Source organism: Syngnathus floridae, chromosome 19, assembly GCF_059516105.1.
Source record: "Syngnathus floridae isolate MCC-2025c chromosome 19, RoL_Sflo_1.0, whole genome shotgun sequence".
In the NCBI taxonomy this organism is placed as follows: domain Eukaryota; kingdom Metazoa; phylum Chordata; class Actinopteri; order Syngnathiformes; family Syngnathidae; genus Syngnathus; species Syngnathus floridae.
The window spans coordinates 3,591,364-3,610,419 of NC_142431.1; the positions used below are offsets into that span (position 1 = coordinate 3,591,364).

General features: G+C 40.7%; 3 protein-coding genes across 16 annotated transcripts in view; all 3 read left to right on the forward strand.

Annotated features, from left to right (window-relative positions):
* Positions 1 to 4,555, forward strand: part of LOC148381693 (DNA (cytosine-5)-methyltransferase 3A-like) — a 24,861-nt gene extending 20,306 nt beyond the window's left edge. For 7 of the 13 annotated variants that reach the window (XM_088361037.1, XM_088361036.1, XM_088361042.1 and 4 more), the window contains 3 exons: positions 45 to 144; positions 313 to 431; positions 893 to 4,555. In XM_088361037.1, the coding sequence (XP_088217163.1) occupies positions 45 to 144; positions 313 to 431; positions 893 to 1,034 (361 nt within the window). In that variant the 3' untranslated portion in view covers positions 1,035 to 4,555. The remainder of the gene's footprint in view (positions 1 to 44; positions 145 to 312; positions 432 to 892) is intronic. The other 6 variants (XM_088361043.1, XM_088361044.1, XM_088361045.1 and 3 more) reach the window with 5 other exon arrangements.
* Positions 4,556 to 4,657: 102 nt separating this feature from the next.
* Positions 4,658 to 13,507, forward strand: LOC148381695 (dihydropyrimidinase-related protein 5-like). The gene is made up of 15 exons (XM_088361055.1): positions 4,658 to 4,833; positions 5,176 to 5,312; positions 7,841 to 7,953; positions 8,038 to 8,187; positions 9,524 to 9,682; positions 9,959 to 10,138; positions 10,246 to 10,314; positions 10,634 to 10,678; positions 10,758 to 10,833; positions 10,904 to 11,060; positions 11,129 to 11,270; positions 11,378 to 11,520; positions 11,585 to 11,792; positions 11,864 to 12,041; positions 12,293 to 13,507. Exons 1-15 carry the CDS (start codon positions 4,811 to 4,813, stop codon positions 12,376 to 12,378), a joined length of 1,866 nt encoding a protein of 621 aa, XP_088217181.1. The 5' UTR covers positions 4,658 to 4,810; the 3' UTR covers positions 12,379 to 13,507.
* A 287-nt stretch (positions 13,508 to 13,794) lies between these two features.
* LOC148381696 (microtubule-associated protein RP/EB family member 3-like) lies at positions 13,795 to 18,992 on the forward strand. Of its 2 annotated transcripts, none has more exons than XM_088361062.1 (8): positions 13,795 to 14,093; positions 15,759 to 15,827; positions 15,896 to 16,020; positions 16,092 to 16,237; positions 16,355 to 16,514; positions 17,204 to 17,340; positions 17,438 to 17,590; positions 17,663 to 18,992. In XM_088361062.1, the coding sequence occupies exons 3-8, from the start codon at positions 15,900 to 15,902 to the stop codon at positions 17,729 to 17,731; spliced, it is 786 nt and encodes a 261-aa protein (XP_088217188.1). In that variant the 5' UTR covers positions 13,795 to 14,093; positions 15,759 to 15,827; positions 15,896 to 15,899; the 3' UTR covers positions 17,732 to 18,992. The 2 variants fall into 2 exon arrangements, with proteins under 2 accessions (XP_088217188.1, XP_088217187.1); XM_088361061.1 differs by having other exon boundaries at positions 13,796 to 14,093; positions 15,893 to 16,020.
* Positions 18,993 to 19,056: the final 64 nt, after the last annotated feature.

A 19,056-nucleotide genomic window follows, 5' to 3' on the forward strand; every position in this document is an offset into this window, starting at 1 on the left:
TTGATGCAATTTTTCAGTTCAGAAATAATCATATTTTTTTAAAGTAGCCTCTCGAAAATTCCTTCAACAAACAGACCACTGAGCCCCATGACCAACGACAAGCTGGACCTACAAGAGTGTCTCGAGCATGGTCGTACTGCCAAGGTAACAATATGCGCGTGTGTGGATATGTGTTTTTTATTTATTGCGCAATCAGTTCATGGAAGTCAGTTCCTTTCGCGACAATCATAGCTATTACAGGACAGGCCAGATTTACAGTATATGTGTGTGTGTGTTTGTGTGTCTGTGTGTGGTTCTGGATGCATATTCCAGTTTGAGAAGTTGCGTACGATAACAACTCGCTCCAACTCTGTGAAGCAGGGGAAAGATGAGCATTTCCCCGTCTACATGGACAACAAGGAGGACATCCTCTGGTGCACTGAGATGGAAAGGTACATTTATATATACGTTGATGCATGGACAAAATTGTTGGTTCCCTTCTGAATAATAATAATAATGATGATGATGATGATAATAAAAGAAAAATATCAATAAATAGAAACTTTATAAAAACTGACCATTGAAAATCAGACACTGCTTTTGAATTGTGGTTCAACAGAATTATTTTTAAAATAAAATCCAGGCCTAAACAAAAATAATGGCACTCCTAGAAAAGAGTGTTTGGTACCACACTCAACATTTCAGTCTGTACTTCCGTAAAAGTTCAGAGTGGGATCTCGTAAGATTTGCATGATGTCATACATGGTGGAACTTTCACCTCTGAAGTGCCATCTGACTTAAATAATATTTCCATATTGAGATTCCACTGTTAAATTAAAAGGAAAATCAAACAAAACACTTCTATGTATTGGTGGAAAAACATTCTGCTCTAAATGATTACATGTGCATCCAGGGTGTTTGGTTTCCCCGTCCACTACACCGACGTGTCCAACATGAGTCGTCTGGCCAGGCAAAGGCTGCTGGGACGTTCGTGGAGTGTTCCCGTCATCAGGCACCTCTTTGCCCCTCTAAAGGAATACTTCGCCTGCAACTAGTCATACAATTACTCTCTGTTTCTCTCGGGCATGCACTCTCTCTCATGCTCTCTCTCTCTCTCTCTCTCTCACACACACGCACACACACACTTGTGACAACAGATAACTGTACATACTACACAGCTTGTACATGAAGGTTGGCTGACACAGATTAAACAGATGACCAGACAGACATACATTCACACCACACACACTGCTAAGGACCTCGTCCGTGATCTCATATAACTAGCTAATCTTGGTCCCCAGGTGCTATCTTGCACACACACACACACACACACACTTCCGAGTGCAGTTTCCGTACTGTAAATCACACAGACTTTCTTCCGCCTGACCTTAAACTGATATCTTCTGCTTTCTTGCATTAGTTCCAGTCTCAACGAGGCACCAACACACAACATCTCAATATATCACCAAAACGTATGAGCGCATCGTGGAGGTGCTGTCGTTGCATTACTCATGCAATGAATATGAATATCCAAACACACATCCACAACACACCAGCTAAAACCCGCGGTGCTGGCCGGCCTGTGGTCAAAGGTCAAATGGTGCCACTTTCATGTGACATTTTTACTGTTCTTGGTGCTCTTTGAGACGTTGTGGTCTCGGTTTTGTTTTCAGTTGCTGCAATTTGGGCAGATTTAAGCCAAATACTTCCAATCAGGCACAGAGGTTAAACCAGCGTGTACTTGAGGGCTGTGGGAAAAAAAAAAAAAAACAACAATCCAAGGTAACTTTCACTAAAATAACTCCTCTAACTTTCCTCTGTTGAATAAATCTCAGTGGATGAGTTACTCATCAGAGCAGCGAGCCAAAGTCACGTATATTTTCTTTTGTACTTTAGTATCAAAAGTTATCTGCCTTTCAGAGTGATTCAGAAGGCTTCATAAGGAATCCCAACGGGATTCAACTCTTCACAACGTGGGTATGTGCCTTTCAAAAAGTATTCAGTGCCCTCAAGTGGCCCAGAAGAAAATTTAGGATTTCATACAAAAATGTGAAACACTGTATTTGAAGTTACTTGAAATGTCTTAGGCATCAACATTATGGAAACAATATAAACTATTTTATATCAACAATATTTATTCACATGAATATACCATAACTTCCTGTATTGTGAAAAATACAGTATTTGCAGAGCAAATCAGCATTTTCACTGTCATGTTTATGTAGCGTGTTGCAGCTGCACATGCCATCTTTGGCTTTGTGTGTTAGTGAACTACTGACCAATCGGATTATTCTCCAGTATGCTTGAGTACTGAAAAAAAGACAATCATCTGATTGGATTTAGCATTGGAAATGTGAATCTGTCGTCATATGAATGGCTCCACTCAGTGATGTTTAACTCATCCAGAAAGATTATTCAAGCTTGTTAACGGGAAAATTAAAATAGCCATAGCACTACGCGAAGAGGAGATAAACCGATGAATGGTGGAAAACAGCCTCTCTTGTGCCTTGGCCTCTTGTGCTCTGCTGCCGTGTTGTCGGGTGACAAAGAAGGCTCGGTTGTAAGCAACCCGTTCTTGCAGCTCCACTCTCTTTGCTTTACTTCATAGTGATGTGAAATGTTCTCAAGTTGTTGAGCAACAGCATCTACTAGAAGGGGAGGCAGACATCTTCTCAGCAGATGCGATATTGGCTTTTGCATTCCTGTGAGGAAAAGAGATTGCCGAGAAAACTATTTTAACTTTGAAAAACTGCTCAGTGGTGCAGGCCCTCTCGAAAATTAAACACAACACAACAGGGACTTGAGAAATCTTTCAGTCTGGTGCTTTTTGGTCCCACGTCGACCACCTTTTCTATCGAAAGCCTTCCAATCCTCTGACCTCCCTCAGTTACCAGCTAACTACTGGTCACAATCTGTCTACACACACTTGCACAAACAATCAGAAACCAGCATTTTTTGTCTTTTTTTTTTTTTCCCCCCCATCGTGTTTACTCTCCGTTTATACAACCAAACTTCAGGTGCTTTTTCAACCAACCTTCAGGTGCTTTTTCAACTCTGCTCTTTATACAGTGCTCTATACAGTGCAGGTTACATACACACGCAGAAACACACACATTTGCTGCAAAACACCCTCAATTCGGTGCTGATTTACTCAAAACGACATCAACCGTTAATGCACAGAACATGCATAGTCACTGTGTTCCTTCCCGCAGGACACCTTGTCGCCACCGGGCTTTTCATGGCACTGCTGGTTGTGACATCATAACCCCATTCCCCCTCAGATACTGCATGTCAGTCTGTCAGTGTAATCATGTTAGATTAGGGAATAATGATAATGGTAGTATTAATTACAATAATAATCTGTTATTGAGTGTGCGTGCGTGTGTGTGTGTGTATACTGTTCCAGGTCGGTGCTCAGTTCAGTTCAGTCTCAGCCAAGAGGGGAAAGAAGATAGACAAAATATATATTACCGTTAGTTGTAGTGAGCTTGTCTTATAAGGAGAACTTGTGCGGAAGTGAGACTCACTCTCAAATAAGAAATGTGTTTAAATAACACCAACTTGCGTCAATTCACAATACAGTGGAACCTTGAAAATTAAATTGCCCAATACGGCCATTATATTACAGCTAAGAATGATAAAACGTTATTCAAACCAGAGGTTGTATATTAGATTATTTATATTCCCATTATTTCCTTTAGGGCGAGAAATATGGTTGACCCAGGCAAGTGCAATATTTTGCAATATTGCTCAAGGGCTACCGTCATTTTTTTTTTTTTATCCTTGCTGTGATTTCTGACTACATTCCATTTTGTTGCAGCTATACATGTATTTAGTTTCTGTGTTAATTACAAATCATGTTCACAATATGATAATTAGTTGCCAAAATGGACACTGCATCCTTTTGTCGGATGTTTAATTCTAGTATTGCACAATTATGACTGCTTTATGTTATAATTGCAGAGCTTCTAAGGAATTTGAATTATCGATTTGGCCGGTTTGAATTTGTGGTGTGACGTGAACATGTTTCTGTTTGAGAGTGCTAGCGAAAGCCAGAGGAAGGAAAGTATAGTTCTTATTGACAGCGGACGAATGCTAGACTTGAATTTAGACAGTCAAGACGGTTTGCCTATTGACAGATTTTAGGCTGAGTGATGCGCAATTTTCAACACTGATATCAAACACACACCCATAAAATAAATAAATTACCGTGCACATAGAGCGCAAACACTGCACATAGACAAACATAACACAACACCTACACACCCAATGCTGCAGCGCATTCAGATGACACTCATCTCAAGGACTAAGTGAAAGATGAGCTTTTAGGAAAAGTGGAACTGCTGGTGTTTCAAAAAGGTGCTACAATTGTTTTCTGAAAATAAGAAAAAAAATATATTGCTAGGAGTATAAAAGTTTGTCTTTACAATGACTGTATTTAAGTTTGTTGTAGTAATGAAGAGGCACTATTATTATTTTACTCTTGTATGAATATGAACTAATTAAAAGGCATTTTAACTTTGTACTTGAACAATGTAAAAGAAGAACCGTGAATTAAAAAAAATGTTTCTTGTGATTTTTGGTGAATATATTTATTGAGCTTTTCTTTACTTTAAGCGTCTTTGGGTCCTTGAAAAGCGCTTTATAAATTGAATGAATTATTATTATTATTATTATTACTTGAATAAATTGAGTCTGTCTTGTGCTTTTACATACTAGAGATCAGCAAGTACCAACACCAGGATCGTATCCGGCCTATAACCGGCCTTATTTCAAGGTATCATTCCTCATAATGGCTGCCCTCTTGTAGATGTTTTGAGGAACTGGACATATGTACATGTCTAACAGATGCTGGTATGTATGTACAACCACATATTCTGATTATAACTTTTATTTTTTTGATTTGGTGAAACTCCTTTTATCGTCTTTCATATAAATACAGCATTAAATCAATGCATTTTTAAGGAAAAACGCTATATTGGAATGTAAACCTCTATAAAATGATCTGCCTTTGCTTTATTATTATGTTATTATTATTGAAAAGTGCTAATGGTTTCTGAGCTGGAATAATGACGTAACGAATTGAAATTACCCTATTCCGACGATTTTTGAACGCACCACCTACTGGACGCAAGAGACACGCCCCTGTCGACTGACATGTCTCGTTCCTCATTGGTCAATTGTTTCCCTTAATAGTGGATTTAAAAGCTTCTCATTGGCTGCTGCTTGGCTGTCTGAAGGCAGCATCTGTGCACTGTGCCAGCTGTCCTTGCACACACCGCAAGCAATCACCCAGGAGAGTGGGACCAAGGAAAAAAGCGAAGAAATAACCGGTAAAGCGCCGTACAAATCACAATAAATAACTCTACAATGCTTGCTCGGATACCATATCATTGTCGTTAAACTGAAGTCATTAAAAACCACTTGTCGTATTGATTATTCGTACGTTATATTGTAAAGCTAATTTACCGTTATGGACCATCTAAAATTATGCCCTAAAGATGCTGTACGTAAAAAAAAACGTAATCGATAACGTCATGAGGTGTATGGTATTTTTTATTTTCACGTGTTTTTTTCCCCATCGGAATGTGTCATGAAATGGTTATTAATGTTTAATAACGTGTTAACAAAATGCCTCTCGACGACTGTGTATGTGCGTACTAGCGTGCCATCACCGCAATAATAAAACCTGCCTTACCCATTATGTAAGAGTCTTAGTCGTTCACGGCTTATTCTCGTTCTCATCAAATATTGTGAGGATGAAGCGTCATGGAGTTGAACCAGCATTTAGATTTGTCATGCATGTTCAACAGGAAAGGTGTGTTGAAGATTTTCCTTTGATTTGGATGAGCATTGGTGTCTATGATAGTGATTCTAATCTATCAGTATAAATACGGCATAATGTCATTGGGGGGGAAAAATGGGCCTGCACGATATTCGTAAAATGGGCAAATATATTGGGACACGTTGCAGTATATTTCTAAAAAGGCCAGGCACGTCCATTATGATAATGTTACAAATCCACATTTTGTTAGCACTGTATCAGTTCTACACACTCTTAATCCACCTTCTGTCATTTCTTATTCCATTAATCCTCTTGATGTCTTAGGGTTGTACTACTATCTGTATTCGAGATAACATGACTCAGCAAACATTTTGATGTCTTTTTTTTTGCATTGAGATGCTATGCATGAAGCGGCATTTTATTTTTCAATGTTCCACTAGATATCCACAGATGCAGTGACATTCCCCCCAAAAATCCTCTCTCCTAAAAATGTAGACTAACATCTGGGTAAAGAGCAATGAGCCTAATCCTCATTGGTGCCCCATTTTGTTGTCATGATGTATTATTTTGTTTCTGTGCTTTACTAATACTTTGATTTGTCCATCAACCTTCCAGCAGCTTCTTCTTTTAACCTCAATCTCTGCAAGTCTATTCTTATCACCGATCGGTGGTCCTATTGTCTGATGTTGTGGCTTTTTATATAGCACACACATTGCTTCAACACGTGTACGAAATAACAAAGACATGCCTTGTCACTGCAGCAGTGATTAAACCCTAGATCAGAAGTCAGCAGCTGTCTGCCACGTTCTCACTTACCACACACACACTTTACGAGTAGCTGAGAGGGCGACTACACTTGTGTGTATTTAATTTGAATATATTACGTGATTACATTTTTAGATACTGTTCATATTATGTGAGCTTATTCCGAGGCTACATTAAACTGATACTTGACAGGTGCTGAATTAGTGGACATGTGACATTATTTTATTCCATTTCAATTTGTTCCCAATTTTATTTAAGGTGGATTTTGGATGTGCACGTGTTGTGTTAAATGGATTTATTTGTCATGTGTACAAGCATGCATGTGAACTAAAGGGGCAGCTGGTGTGAGGGTGAGTGAGAAATTCTGCCTTGTGCACGTCTGTGCCCTCTGTCCAAATTACATATGCATTTGATCCTCAAATTCTTCAAGCGTGACTAACTTTTCCAATGTCTAACCCGAGTGCAGTTATGTTTCGTCGATGGTATTGAAAATACATTATATCGACAAAAGTCTCGGGACGCACAAATGTGACATTCCATGAAGCTTTTATGCAAAAGTGTGTGTTCGAACCTTGTTTCCACTGAAGGCAACCCGGTTCCCATCTCCTGGGAAACCACCCTTTTATTCTCCTTGCCAAGCCTGAGCGACACTACTTTCCATAACCTCCTCCCCTCCCCCCCAAAAAATATTCCCATGACTGTCATCAAGCCCAGCAGAAGCTACAATGGTACCAATTGAAGGTTTTCGTTTGGCCTGTGCCAAAACTGCATCAGAATTTTAGGGTCCACCTGATTTGCTTTTTTGGGGGGGTCCTCATTTTACTGTTCACTGTTTGGATTCTCCCCCACCATACAACCCCCTGCCCCCTCTGCTCTGCTTCCCCCTCTGTTCTCATCCATCTCTTTGACATGATTCCGTGTGACTAGAACTCAATTGTGTCCTTCTTGTAAACTCATTGAATCCGTGCAAGAATACACACACACTTTTCTATGGATGATCGTGGGACGTGCTTTGCGTGCACCATGTTTCATATTTTAAGTTCTCATAGCGCATAATGAGAAAAAAAATGACAGCAATTAGGTTAATTAGATGCATGATTCTGAAAGGAAAGTCCTACGGGAACATTGAATTCTTTTTGCTGTGGTTGCAGTTACATATTCGTGCACAAACCATTTTGAATAGACTCAATATATAATTGTCGTTTATATTTGTATCATTGCGGGCTTACTTGAAAGTTTCATTGCGTTCTGAATTTGGTGGCCAAAATGTAATTTCCTTTTATTTCAAACGCATTGTTCTTTTTCATTCAGGTTTGACTGCCAACATGGGGTCCATGCGAATTCTCATCAAGGGGGGCAAAGTGGTCAACGATGACTTCACCCACGAAGCAGATGTTTACATTGAGAACGGTGTCATTCAGCAGGTAAGCTTGACAAATGCACTCACAAATAAAATGTTGTGAATTCCTTTTTGGATTTTTTTAAATATATGCTGGATGCGCATTTAGGTTGGGAAGGAGTTGATGATTCCGGGTGGGGCTAAAGTGATCGACGCATCCGGAAAGCTGGTGCTGCCCGGGGGAATCGACACCTCCGTGCATCTGCAGCAGACTTTTATGAACGCCGCCATCCAGGATGATTTCTACAGTGGCACCAAGGTACTCAATACTGAGACAACTGAAGCAGTCTTCTAATATTTAGCATTTGGGAGATTAAAGCAGCATTGCAGCTTAGTGAAACGTTTGGCTTAACATCTAATGGAATGCCAAGTGAAATTGGGTGAGAGGAATTTTTTGGGGGGCATACCCAATCCTCCACATGCCTGCTCACCCCAGCAACCCCCCTCCTATCACCATCTCTTCCCACTGACCTCGCTGCCATGGCAACCAACCCCATGCTTAATGGGGGAAAAATCAGGATTGGGTTTGTTTCACTCTCTTCCTTTCGCCGCCATTTTCTCTCCATCAGGCCCCTCCTCGTCCTTCCCTGAGCTGTGATATGTAATTGGTGCGAGATGAACATGGATAAAGTGTATGTCAACCTGTTTTGGCCTCAGCATAGTGGGAACCATTCCAACATCAATTTCATTTTATTTGCGCTTCATCAAAGGACCATATTGAGTTCCCTCTGTGCTCCTTCCACCTCCTTCGTCTCCTTCTTTGTCGCCTTTATATATCGTCCAAGGAGATTATCCTCACAGTAGGGGATGGTGGTCTCTAAATTACTAATGGATTTGGGCTAAAACAATGGATTCATGTCGAACCAACCTTTTTTTTTTTTTTTAAACCAAATTCAAGACACTTTTCAAACAAAGGGCGCATTTGTATTCAGTTAGTGTAACATGACATGAGAAAATCATTTGCATATTCTTTGGGTGTGATGTGTACACCAGGCTACGTACTCAACGACTTAAAAGGTCAAGCACGGAAATATTCCGACTAGTTTTCCTACCGCCAAAACATTATTCCAATATGACTGATGATTATGAATGGGTTGGTGTGATTTCACAGAGGGAGTCAAGGAACATGAATGTCATAGTAGAGCAGTGTCTGTTGCCATGGTTACAATATAGTGCCTTTACTATTGAGCGAGCAGAGGTGAGTCACCTCATGTGGATTTCATCCCAGTTTCCTCGTCTTGTCACTCTCAGCTTCGTTTTTTTTCGACCTCATTGTGCACATCTAGAGTGCTTCAATCGAGCTGGTTGTAAATCCTTTGACACATGTGTCATTTTTATTTTTTAGCTGATGTTTTGCGGATTAGGAAGATCAAAATATAAACACATAATCATAAGGACATGCCATTTATGAAACCGCCAACTCTCAATGCATTGCTGTTTACTGAACGTTATTACAGGACATCTAATTATTGCATCAAATAGTTATTCAACAGACAAAACGTTTTGCCTGAAAATAAATAAATTCCCAGGTCTGCTGTTCCTTCTATATAGTCATTATTAATTATATTTTTTTTTTTTCTCATTTTCTTTTCCAGGCAGCTCTGATGGGTGGTACTACAATGGTGATGGCGTTGGTCCTGCCTGAGCAACACTGCTCTCTAGTGGACGCCTACGAGAACTGCCGAGCTCTCGCTGACGCAAAGGCGTGCTGCGACTACGCTCTGCACGTCGGCGTAACCTGGTGGGGGCCAAAGGTAAAGTACGTGACATCTGTCAGGAAAGAGCTCTTTAGCTCACTGAACCGAAATAAATGCTGCAACATGCATTTATTTTCATATATGGGTTAAATGTGTAATGACCTAGATTAGAAACCCGACACAAACTAGGTTAACACGCATATTCATTGAGCACGTCAGACAGATACTCTGAGTCACTGTAGTTATTTTTCTGCCTTCGGCTAGAGGATCTCTTTTAACATTTTCTGAGACAGCGATTGCCTCCTCCATTTAACAAACTAATTTCTGTCCCAGGTGTGTAATGAGATGGAGACTCTGGTCAGGGAGCATGGGGTGAACTCCTTCCAGATGTTCATGGCCTACAAGGATATGATGATGCTGAGGGACTCTGAGCTGTACCAGGCATTGCAGACCTGTAAGGATATCGGAGCCATCGCTCGCGTCCACGCCGAGAACGGAGAGCTGGTGGCAGAGGTGCACAACACACACGGCTTGCACAGTTTTCATGATCATCTCTCGATTGATGAAAATAGGTAACCGTATGAATTTTCTCAATGAGATCATTTGGTGTGTATATCTAGGGTGCTAAAGAAGCTCTGGATTTGGGTATCAGTGGACCCGAAGGTATTGAGGTCAGCCGTCCAGAGGAGGTAAAGAATTTCCTTTCTCGACTTTTTATGAGCAAAATACCAAACAAAGTTGAGCCTAAACCCTGTAATGTTATTTGAAAGCCGTATTAGCGTTTAAATGTGGGATTATCCATTGAAATTTGGATTGGCTTCCAAATATGCTATCTGGATCAGATCAGTAAAACAAACTTCCTATTTACTGCTGGTATATTCTACATTTTCAGATCTGATTAGATTTTGATTGTGTGTTTTATTACCTTCCTCCCCAAAATCCTTATTTTGTCTAAATTCCTTTTTTTTTTTTTTTTTTTTTTTTTTTGCTTATGATTACTTTTTGCAGTTGGAGTCAGAGGCTACACACCGAGCTGTCACAATCGCCAATAGGGTAAATTGACACTCATATCTCATCTCTGTAAAGATGTAATCAATCAGTTATTTTTATTTTATTTTTTTTATGGCTGCAGGCTCACTGCCCTATCTACCTGGTGAATGTTTCCAGTATGGCTGCTGGAGATATGATTGCTGCTGCCAAGATGCAGGGTTGGTTCCAGTTTGACCAAAACAAACACACAAATGAGTGAAGGCACTAATGCTCTTCTTGTTTCTGCAGGTAAGGTGGTCCACGCAGAGACCACAGTCGCTCATGCGGTCTTAAACGGCATGCAGTATTACCACCAGGACTGGGCTCACGCCGCCGCCCACGTCATCGTTCCTCCTCTCCGCCTCGACCCCAACACCCCCGGCTACCTCATGGGACTGCTGGGCAAGTGCGTGAAGAGTTTGTAAACAATTAGGTGAACGAAACATCAACTGAGAAGATCCATCCTGTTTCCAGTGACACTCTGAGCGTCGTGGCATCAGAGCACCGTCCTTTTAGCACTAAGCAGAGGGCCTTGGGCAAGGAGGACTTCACCAAGATTCCTCATGGAGTGCCTGGAGTCCAGGACAGGATGAGCGTCATCTGGGAGCGGGGGGTGGTACGTCTCCTTCCACGCACATACAATAGCCGCTGTTCATATTTGTTCCACATGCCAACCCCCACACTGTGAATAATTCACACCCACATATCACTGCTCTTCATTAGGTTACAGGAAAGATGGACGAGAATCGTTTTGTGGCTGTGACGAGCGCCAACGCTGCCAAGATTTACAACTTGTATCCACGCAAGGGTCGCATCATCCCCGGAGCAGATGCTGATGTGGTGGTGTGGGATCCAGACGCAACGAGGTGAGTTAACACCGGATGGTTGAATTGTGTTGTCGTAAAAATCTGTCACTCCTTTTTTGTGCAGGACAATCTCAGTTGGCACTCAAGTGCAAGGAGGGGACTTCAACTTGTACGAGGGCATGCGCTGCCATGGCGTTCCCCTGGTCACCATCAGCCGAGGACGTTTGGTGTGTGAGAACGCCACGTTCATGTGCGCTGAGGGCTCCGGGAAATTCTACCCGCAGCGGACCTTCCCTGACTTCCTGTACAAGAAGATGGTGCAGAGAGAAAAAGTGCGGACATATGCATACACATTATGTGAGACTACTTTCGAAATGTAAATCTATTCTGCCCCCATGGATAGGTCCAGGCATATAAAGGGGTTGACCGGGATCCCTACTCTGGCGATGTAGTCAAAGTTGCCAACGCTATGAAGAAGGATCTTGGCTTGAGCCCCATTGATGGAGACGCCGCTAATAAAAGCGTGGTGAGGGTGCAACAGGGGGTTCGAGACCTCCATGAGAGCTCTTTTAGCCTCTCGGGTATGTAAAAAAAGAAAAATGCTGCATCAAAATACTAAAGCCACAGTTAAATTTCCTTGTGGGATTAAAAAGCGGCATCTATTTATCTAATCCCGCGTTTGGCATGATAATAACTGCATGAGATAACATTGAATGTAACGTTGGAGAACATCCTACATTTCTTTTCTTCCTAGCGGCTATATCCAGAAGATAGAAGATTGTCCTTCGACTTGAATTGAATGAAAACAAGTTAACGGCTAGTTCTTCCACAGGGTCCCAGGTGGATGACCACATCCCCAAGAGGTCTTCTGCTCGGATCCTAGCCCCTCCAGGTGGTCGCTCCAGTGGAATCTGGTAAACTCTGATCAGAGGAAATCAACCGTCCAAGCCTCCTTGTTTTTGTATATTTCTGAACTACTAAGAAAACTGCACTGATTTTACGAAATGCTTTCGTGTTAAAAGGGAATTCTTCTCATTGATTGGCCAGGAGTCACCCATGTGATCAGTTTGCTGAAGCAATTTTTACAAATTAGTTGGAGTCCTCATTCTGAAATTATAAAATACACCGCAGTAATGAGCTACGTGTGAATGTTTTCCAAATTTAAACAGATCACAACTAACCGATTAGTCATTAAGGTGCTTGTCAAAAGACGGAAAGCTTTTTTTTTTTTTAAATGGCTTGAAATGACGTTGATTTGAAATATCTCAAACTAGTACAACTGGATTCTATATAAAAAAAAAACACACAGCGTACACTGTAGTCATGGAAGGTGGGTGAAGAATTCTGTTAATTATAAAACCACCTACTGTACTTAATTCCTCAACTGTTCCTGTTTTTGTTTCCAATGGATGGACTGTGTTGTGTGGTGATGACATCCAACTGTTCAATACTGTGTGATTTTTTGCCGCAACACCGTCTCTTAGTGGGAAACACACAACTAACAAATATCCCAGTGTAGTTCCGAAATGATAATTGTGCATATCTGGAATGATGCAAGAAATGATCACTTAAGAAGAGCCTCCACAGGGCAGGAAGATTGAGCTACACATGCTACTAAAGCACAGATCCTCTCACTTCATGAAGTGTCAGTCATTTCCAGCAGTGTTGTTTATTCATGACGTTTTTTTTCCCTCTGTATACTCTACATTTAGGATGTTTTCATTTAGTTAAAAGAATAAATGTGCCAATGTGTCACCCCTATTCCTGCACACACCATGCATGAAAAGAACCACATAGACAGATATGGAGGGCCACAGGTTCACATCTGGTGCTTTTTTTAAAATGATTCTTTTTACAATGGTATAAAGAGTGTTAATTTAATTGTGGAAGATTGTTGTTTTGAAGGCACTGTAAATGGTCAGTGACGTTGTGCATTGTCACGTTTGTGAATTGATTGTTTTATTGGAAAGTTAACCCGTTCAATATGTACCGTGGCTGCTTGTTTCTTACCACAAAGTATTGGTAAAACAATAAAATAAAAAACGTATCCTAATGTCTCTGTTTTTTAAAATACTTTTCAGCACAGTGATTCATCTGCATATATGGTGCAAAACACAATTGCGGTTATTTCAGTAGAATTACTGGGATCAGAGTCCATCCAGACTGTCAAATTCGCATTTTATTGTATCTTTCTTATCCCAGAGGATTACGTTATAATCCTCTAATAAACGTCATCGTCACCGAAACGTGGTGCTTTAACAGTAGTTACTTAAAAGCTTGACCTAAAACGAAAAACGCACGTCAATTAAATTAAGGCGACTTTTTTTTTTTTAAGTAAAACATGTAAAAAGCCTCAACAGGGCAGAAATACATAATGTATAAATTTTACGCTGACAAAAAAAAAGAAACATTTAGACGTAGGTGCTGTAACCAATAACCAAAAGCGGGCCTGCGTGGGATCCAACATGGCGCCGTGACGCACTCTAGTTTCACCAAATCTAACAGAAAAATTGTGCAACTGATCTGCGCATGCGCTGTAGCCACCAGATTAACAACTCCGCGCAGCAAGCGGTCTCGGTTTATAGCAACGGAGAAAGACCACCATCTCATTGACCAGCAGTCAGGTGGACTTTGTAAGTCATACTTCCCTTTTCTTAAACAAAATGTCCTCAATTACGTGTTTAGTGAGATATTTAGACTGCTGTCGCTAATCTCTATTATCGGTGGTAATTGCGGCAACGCCACACGGGGTGATAGTCCTTTCTTTAGTAATGTGTGTTTTCGTCCAGGCCTCCAGAGGGGGTAACGTTAACTTCAGACAGAACAAGTCCGCATTGACATAAATCGTTTGTATATTTACATTTTAACCTGTCGCTTAAGCGACATTTCGACTTGCTACGACTACCTTCTAAATTCGCCTATTTAGTTGCTGAGCCGACGTTAGCATAAGTTAGCAAGGCGCTAGCACTAGCGCGCTTGTAATGTCAACTATCCAAAACACGTCCATTGCTTCCACGCATGTTAGACACTGTTTACATTCATTATTAATGACTTCACTCCGTTTTTATTGCGTCCCGTGTGCTTTACACACATTCTGCTGTTGTGCTTAAATACTAATTTGACAATATTGTATGTTCAGATTGTTCACGAGTTAAACGTTTTTTTTTATCACAATGTAATTCACACATTATTTTGACAACTTGGGGATTTGTCCATACGATTCAAACGTATGTGCATGAAAGGATTCACTATCTGTAAATCACAGTCTGCTTTGCTGTTAGACGTTTATTGTGACACACGAAGTATAGTAGTTGTAGAACAGTTAACTTTACACATTTTTCCAATTTTTTTCTCTTTGGTTGTGAGTTAAAATTTGAGTTGGCTATGGCGAAAGCAAAATAATAGTGAAAGTTTGGTAGATAGTGAACAAAAAGGAAGCTTCAAGCTCTTTAAGTCGAACGTTTCTGTAAAACTAAACATAATATGAAGAAAATGTACATTTTGTATCAAATCAAAACCACATTCTCTTTAATCATCTCTACAAATTCTATTTGAGCAATGCAGCACCACACCTTTGTTTTATACTGCCCTCTTGTGGCCAAGGCTTGTACAGCAGAAGCCGCACAATGCCCATTGAATTATCATAACGGACAAACGTTATGCTTCTATGCAGTACAATACTGTATAGTGCTATTTTCTTCTTGAACAGCATGTTAAAAACATTTTTTGTTGATTTTCGGGGCGTTGGAATGGAATAATAGCATTTCCATTATTTCAGTAGATACTTGAGATATGAGTGCTTGGTCATGGAACAAATTAAACGCTTATTTATTTTTCCTGAGAGGGTAAAAAAAAAGGTGTCTATTTTAGGTGCAGCACTTATTTATTCAAGTGAACACCTGCATGGTATTCCTGTCAGACAGGAGACATTTCCTCTGTGTCGCCAGCATGATAATATTATGTTTGACTTATGAAGGAATGCTTTGTTTTTGGATTGACTGCATATAACCATTTTCAAAACTGTCAGTCTGTGGTGTAATCAGATGTTACAAGCTGGTGTGTGCTGAGTGGACAGTTACCTCCGTGAATCTCTCCTGTCAGGAAATGATTATTCAGCACAACATCCTGTGTGGTGTTATTTGGGAGCACTGGAAATGCTTTGGTGTTGTTCGGAATTTTTTTTTCCACCCCTTTATCTCAGCTGACTTAGTTAACTAGCTTTGCTTAAACCGATAAATGAGGATTAGACCAAACTCTTTCGTGATGGAGTCTTCTTGTTTCTTATTTGATGTACCCAGGGTCTTGTTTGAAAGTGGTCCAGACCAACCTGCGTCGAAGCAGTTTACGCCAAGGCACGCCCACTGAAGGTGAGCGATATGAGTAGATTTCGAAGTCGTTAACCTCCTTTCTGAATTTAAATCTTTTTTCAAAGCAGGAGGATGGCGGTGAATGTCTACTCGACCTCTATGACCATAGAGAACCTGAGTCGTCATGACATGCTAGCGTGGGTCAACGACTCTTTACAACTCACCTACACTAAGATCGAGCAACTCGGCTCAGGTAAACCCGCACAGGTGTGCACATGCACGATATATGATGTTGACACTATGATGTTTTTTTTTTTTTTTTAGGTGTGGCATACTGTCAGTTCATGGACATGCTGTTTCCAGGGTGCATTTTGTTGAAAAAAGTCAAATTCAATGCCAAACTGGAGCATGAATACATCCACAATTTCAAGGTCTTACAGGCTTCATTTAAGAGGATGTCTGTAGATAAGGTAAGAGAAAACAAATATGTCTAATTTCTGCCCAAGAATTCAATTTTTACTGGACGTCAAATGTCTCGTTTTATCTGCCAGAGCTGCTCGTAATCAAACCCGTGTCTTTTTCCTCAGATAATTCCCGTTGAGAGGCTGGTGAAAGGCAAATTCCAGGACAACTTTGAGTTCCTTCAGTGGTTTAAGAAGTTTTTTGATGCCAACTACGACGGCAAAGAATACGACCCTCTACTGTTACGGCAGGGCCTGGAGGGAACGCCGCCGCCGCCCAATACAGGTAGAGTGCACGACATGCTTGTTTGTGGGAGTGTGTGTATGTGTGTGTGTGTGCAGGATACAATCACTTGTGTGTGTGAGAAAAGATTTCACGTCTCTTCCTCTCGATGCAACCACACCCCCACCTCTAACACAGGTGACCCCATTGTCCACAAACCCAAAAGACCTGCTCGCTCAGGTAACACCCATTTTTCATTGTGGCATGCGTGTTGGTGTGTTTCCAAGCTCCCTCGACATTTTCCCTCACGTTTTTTACACTAAACCTGGATTGCTCTGTTCTAATATTTGCAGTTGTGTGATGAGACGCTATAAACGTCTCGATATTTAACACATAAAACAGCATGGAGACTGTTCCTTGAGCTAGCTGGCAAAAATGGAGGGATGAAAACATTGAAGTGTAATAATGTCATGACACGTTTAGATAAAGCGAGAAAAAAAAAATAAGAGTCCACCAGGGGAGGGCACTTAATTTTGTAATGGGGCCATGTGAGAAACTGGAACATTTGTCACAGGACGACATCATAACGTCAGTTGTATTCAATATAAAATGGAAAAATGTGATTTCATATTTCTTAAGATCTCTAAAACGAAGTCTAGTACGTTCCAGGGTGCTCAAACCACTGCATATCCATAGTCGATTGATTCCTGCTCAATGCAGAAATACTCAAGTACGTGTTTGTGTCTTTCAAGGCCCCATCAGAACATCTCCCACTGCACCCAAGACTGTGCCTCCCCCGCAGAGGCAGATCAATGCACCACCAGCCCGCAGGAACCCCGCCGTGACCCGCAATGGAGGAGACTCGGAGCTCTTGGAGCTGAACCAGCAGGTAGCAACGAGATGTTTTAATGACACGGCTTCGGTTTTGTTATGATCGAACTTCTATTTTTATGTCTCTTTGTTTGCATCATCTCCTGTCCACGCAGCTACTAGATATGAAGCTGACTTTGGACGGACTAGAGAAGGAGAGGGACTTTTACTTTAGCAAGCTAAGAGACATTGAATTGATCTGCCAAGATGGAGACAGTGAAACCAATCCGGTTCTCAACAAAATCATGGATATACTATATGCTACAGAGGTAAAACGCATCTACGCAGAAGCACTTCCTGTCTCAATCTACAACTGAGACGTCTGCCATTTGATTTTACAGGAGGGATTTGCGCCACCAGATGATGAAGATGTTGACGAAGGGGCACAAGGAGACCAGGAGGAGTTCTAAGCTAATGTCCCCCCCCTCCCCTCTAACCAATTTAACCTTCGTCGTAACCACAGAAAAAGTTCCCCCCATCATTTTACATAACTTTTTACAGGGTTCCTACTGCTTCCATCTTGTTTGCAGCTGTCATTATCATTTTTTTTTTTTTTTTTACAGTCTAGCTTACCATACATTTCAACTCGTTGGTTTACTCTGCCAGCTGCTGGACTAGACTGTCATGCATTGAGATGACAGCACTGACAACCTGGAACCCACAGTAGTGTGTCTGTGTGTGTGTGTGTGTGCGTGCGCGTGTGTGTGTGAGAAGATGCAGGCGGCTTTCTTTCACTGTGCACTTTAATTGTCAACCATATGCAGGACCGTATTTGCTGCGTATCTGCTGTTATTTGGATCAACACTTTTTGTCTACACAATATCACCCAAGTTGCAGGATCTTCTGTTGTTGGTGGGGTAGGTGAGATGATGCAAAAAAAAAATATTTGCATAGTGGATCCGTACAAGTAGCCTGCAGACATATCACAGACGTGCCCATATGCACATACATAAAAAAGTTAATTTCAATTTGAAAGAAAAAACCTTTATTGCTCAAAATAACCCCAATAACAGTTTAACAGCTTTTTTTTTTCTTGAGGAGGCGTGATGTATTTATGATTTTATTTATTCATCTTTTTTAATCATCGCTTTTGGAAAAAAAAAAGATGGTTTAGGATTGATGGTCTTGAACTAAATGTAGCGAAAGAAGCCCACAGATGTGATCTAATTGCCAAGCAGCAGTGATTTGGCTGCAGCCACAAATATACAGGAAGATGCAATTTTATATTTTGTAGCCTTGTTTTTGTTATTGGTTGAGAAAAAGGACAAGTTAGGGTTATCATTGTGAAGTGTATAGTATAGACAAATGTCGGGTTTTAATTTTATTTCAAAAGTGGGTTAAAGACACTACTAAATTACTAATGGTTGACTATTGATTTTAAGCTCAACATTTTAGCTGCTATCTTATGATTTTGCTGTATTTAATTGAGTTTTCATATACTGTATTGCATAGCACTAAAATGCCACAGTGTGGTATGTTGTCACTGGCAGCCTGGCTGAGTGGTCTAAATTAGGGTGAACCTTTTTTGCTCGGTTTGTCTCCAAATGATTATGATAAATATCTGGATTTATCGTTGGAATTAAATAAAGCTCTGAGGTTCGTGAAAAGCAAGAAACCATTGTCACTGTATTTTGTAAGAGTATGCTATAATAAAATATACACACTATGTGACATCATGTATGCTTTTTACTACACATCCTAATTGTTTTAGGCAGTTAGTTTGGGAGAAACCAAG

Excerpts from the sequence above, each read along its gene's own strand:
- LOC148381695 (XM_088361055.1), top strand. The coding sequence starts at position 4,811 with ATGTACATGTCTAACAGATGCTG. Across the intron at positions 11,061-11,128 it reads CTCATGGGACTGCTGGGCAA|TGACACTCTGAGCGTCGTGG; the intron begins GTGCGTGAAGAG and ends TCCTGTTTCCAG. Across the intron at positions 12,042-12,292 it reads GAGCTCTTTTAGCCTCTCGG|GGTCCCAGGTGGATGACCAC; the intron begins GTATGTAAAAAA and ends GTTCTTCCACAG.
- LOC148381696 (XM_088361062.1), top strand. The coding sequence starts at position 15,900 with ATGGCGGTGAATGTCTACTCGACCTCTATGACCATAGAGAACCTGAGT. Across the intron at positions 16,238-16,354 it reads AGAGGATGTCTGTAGATAAG|ATAATTCCCGTTGAGAGGCT; the intron begins GTAAGAGAAAAC and ends CTTTTTCCTCAG. Across the intron at positions 17,591-17,662 it reads ATATACTATATGCTACAGAG|GAGGGATTTGCGCCACCAGA; the intron begins GTAAAACGCATC and ends TTGATTTTACAG.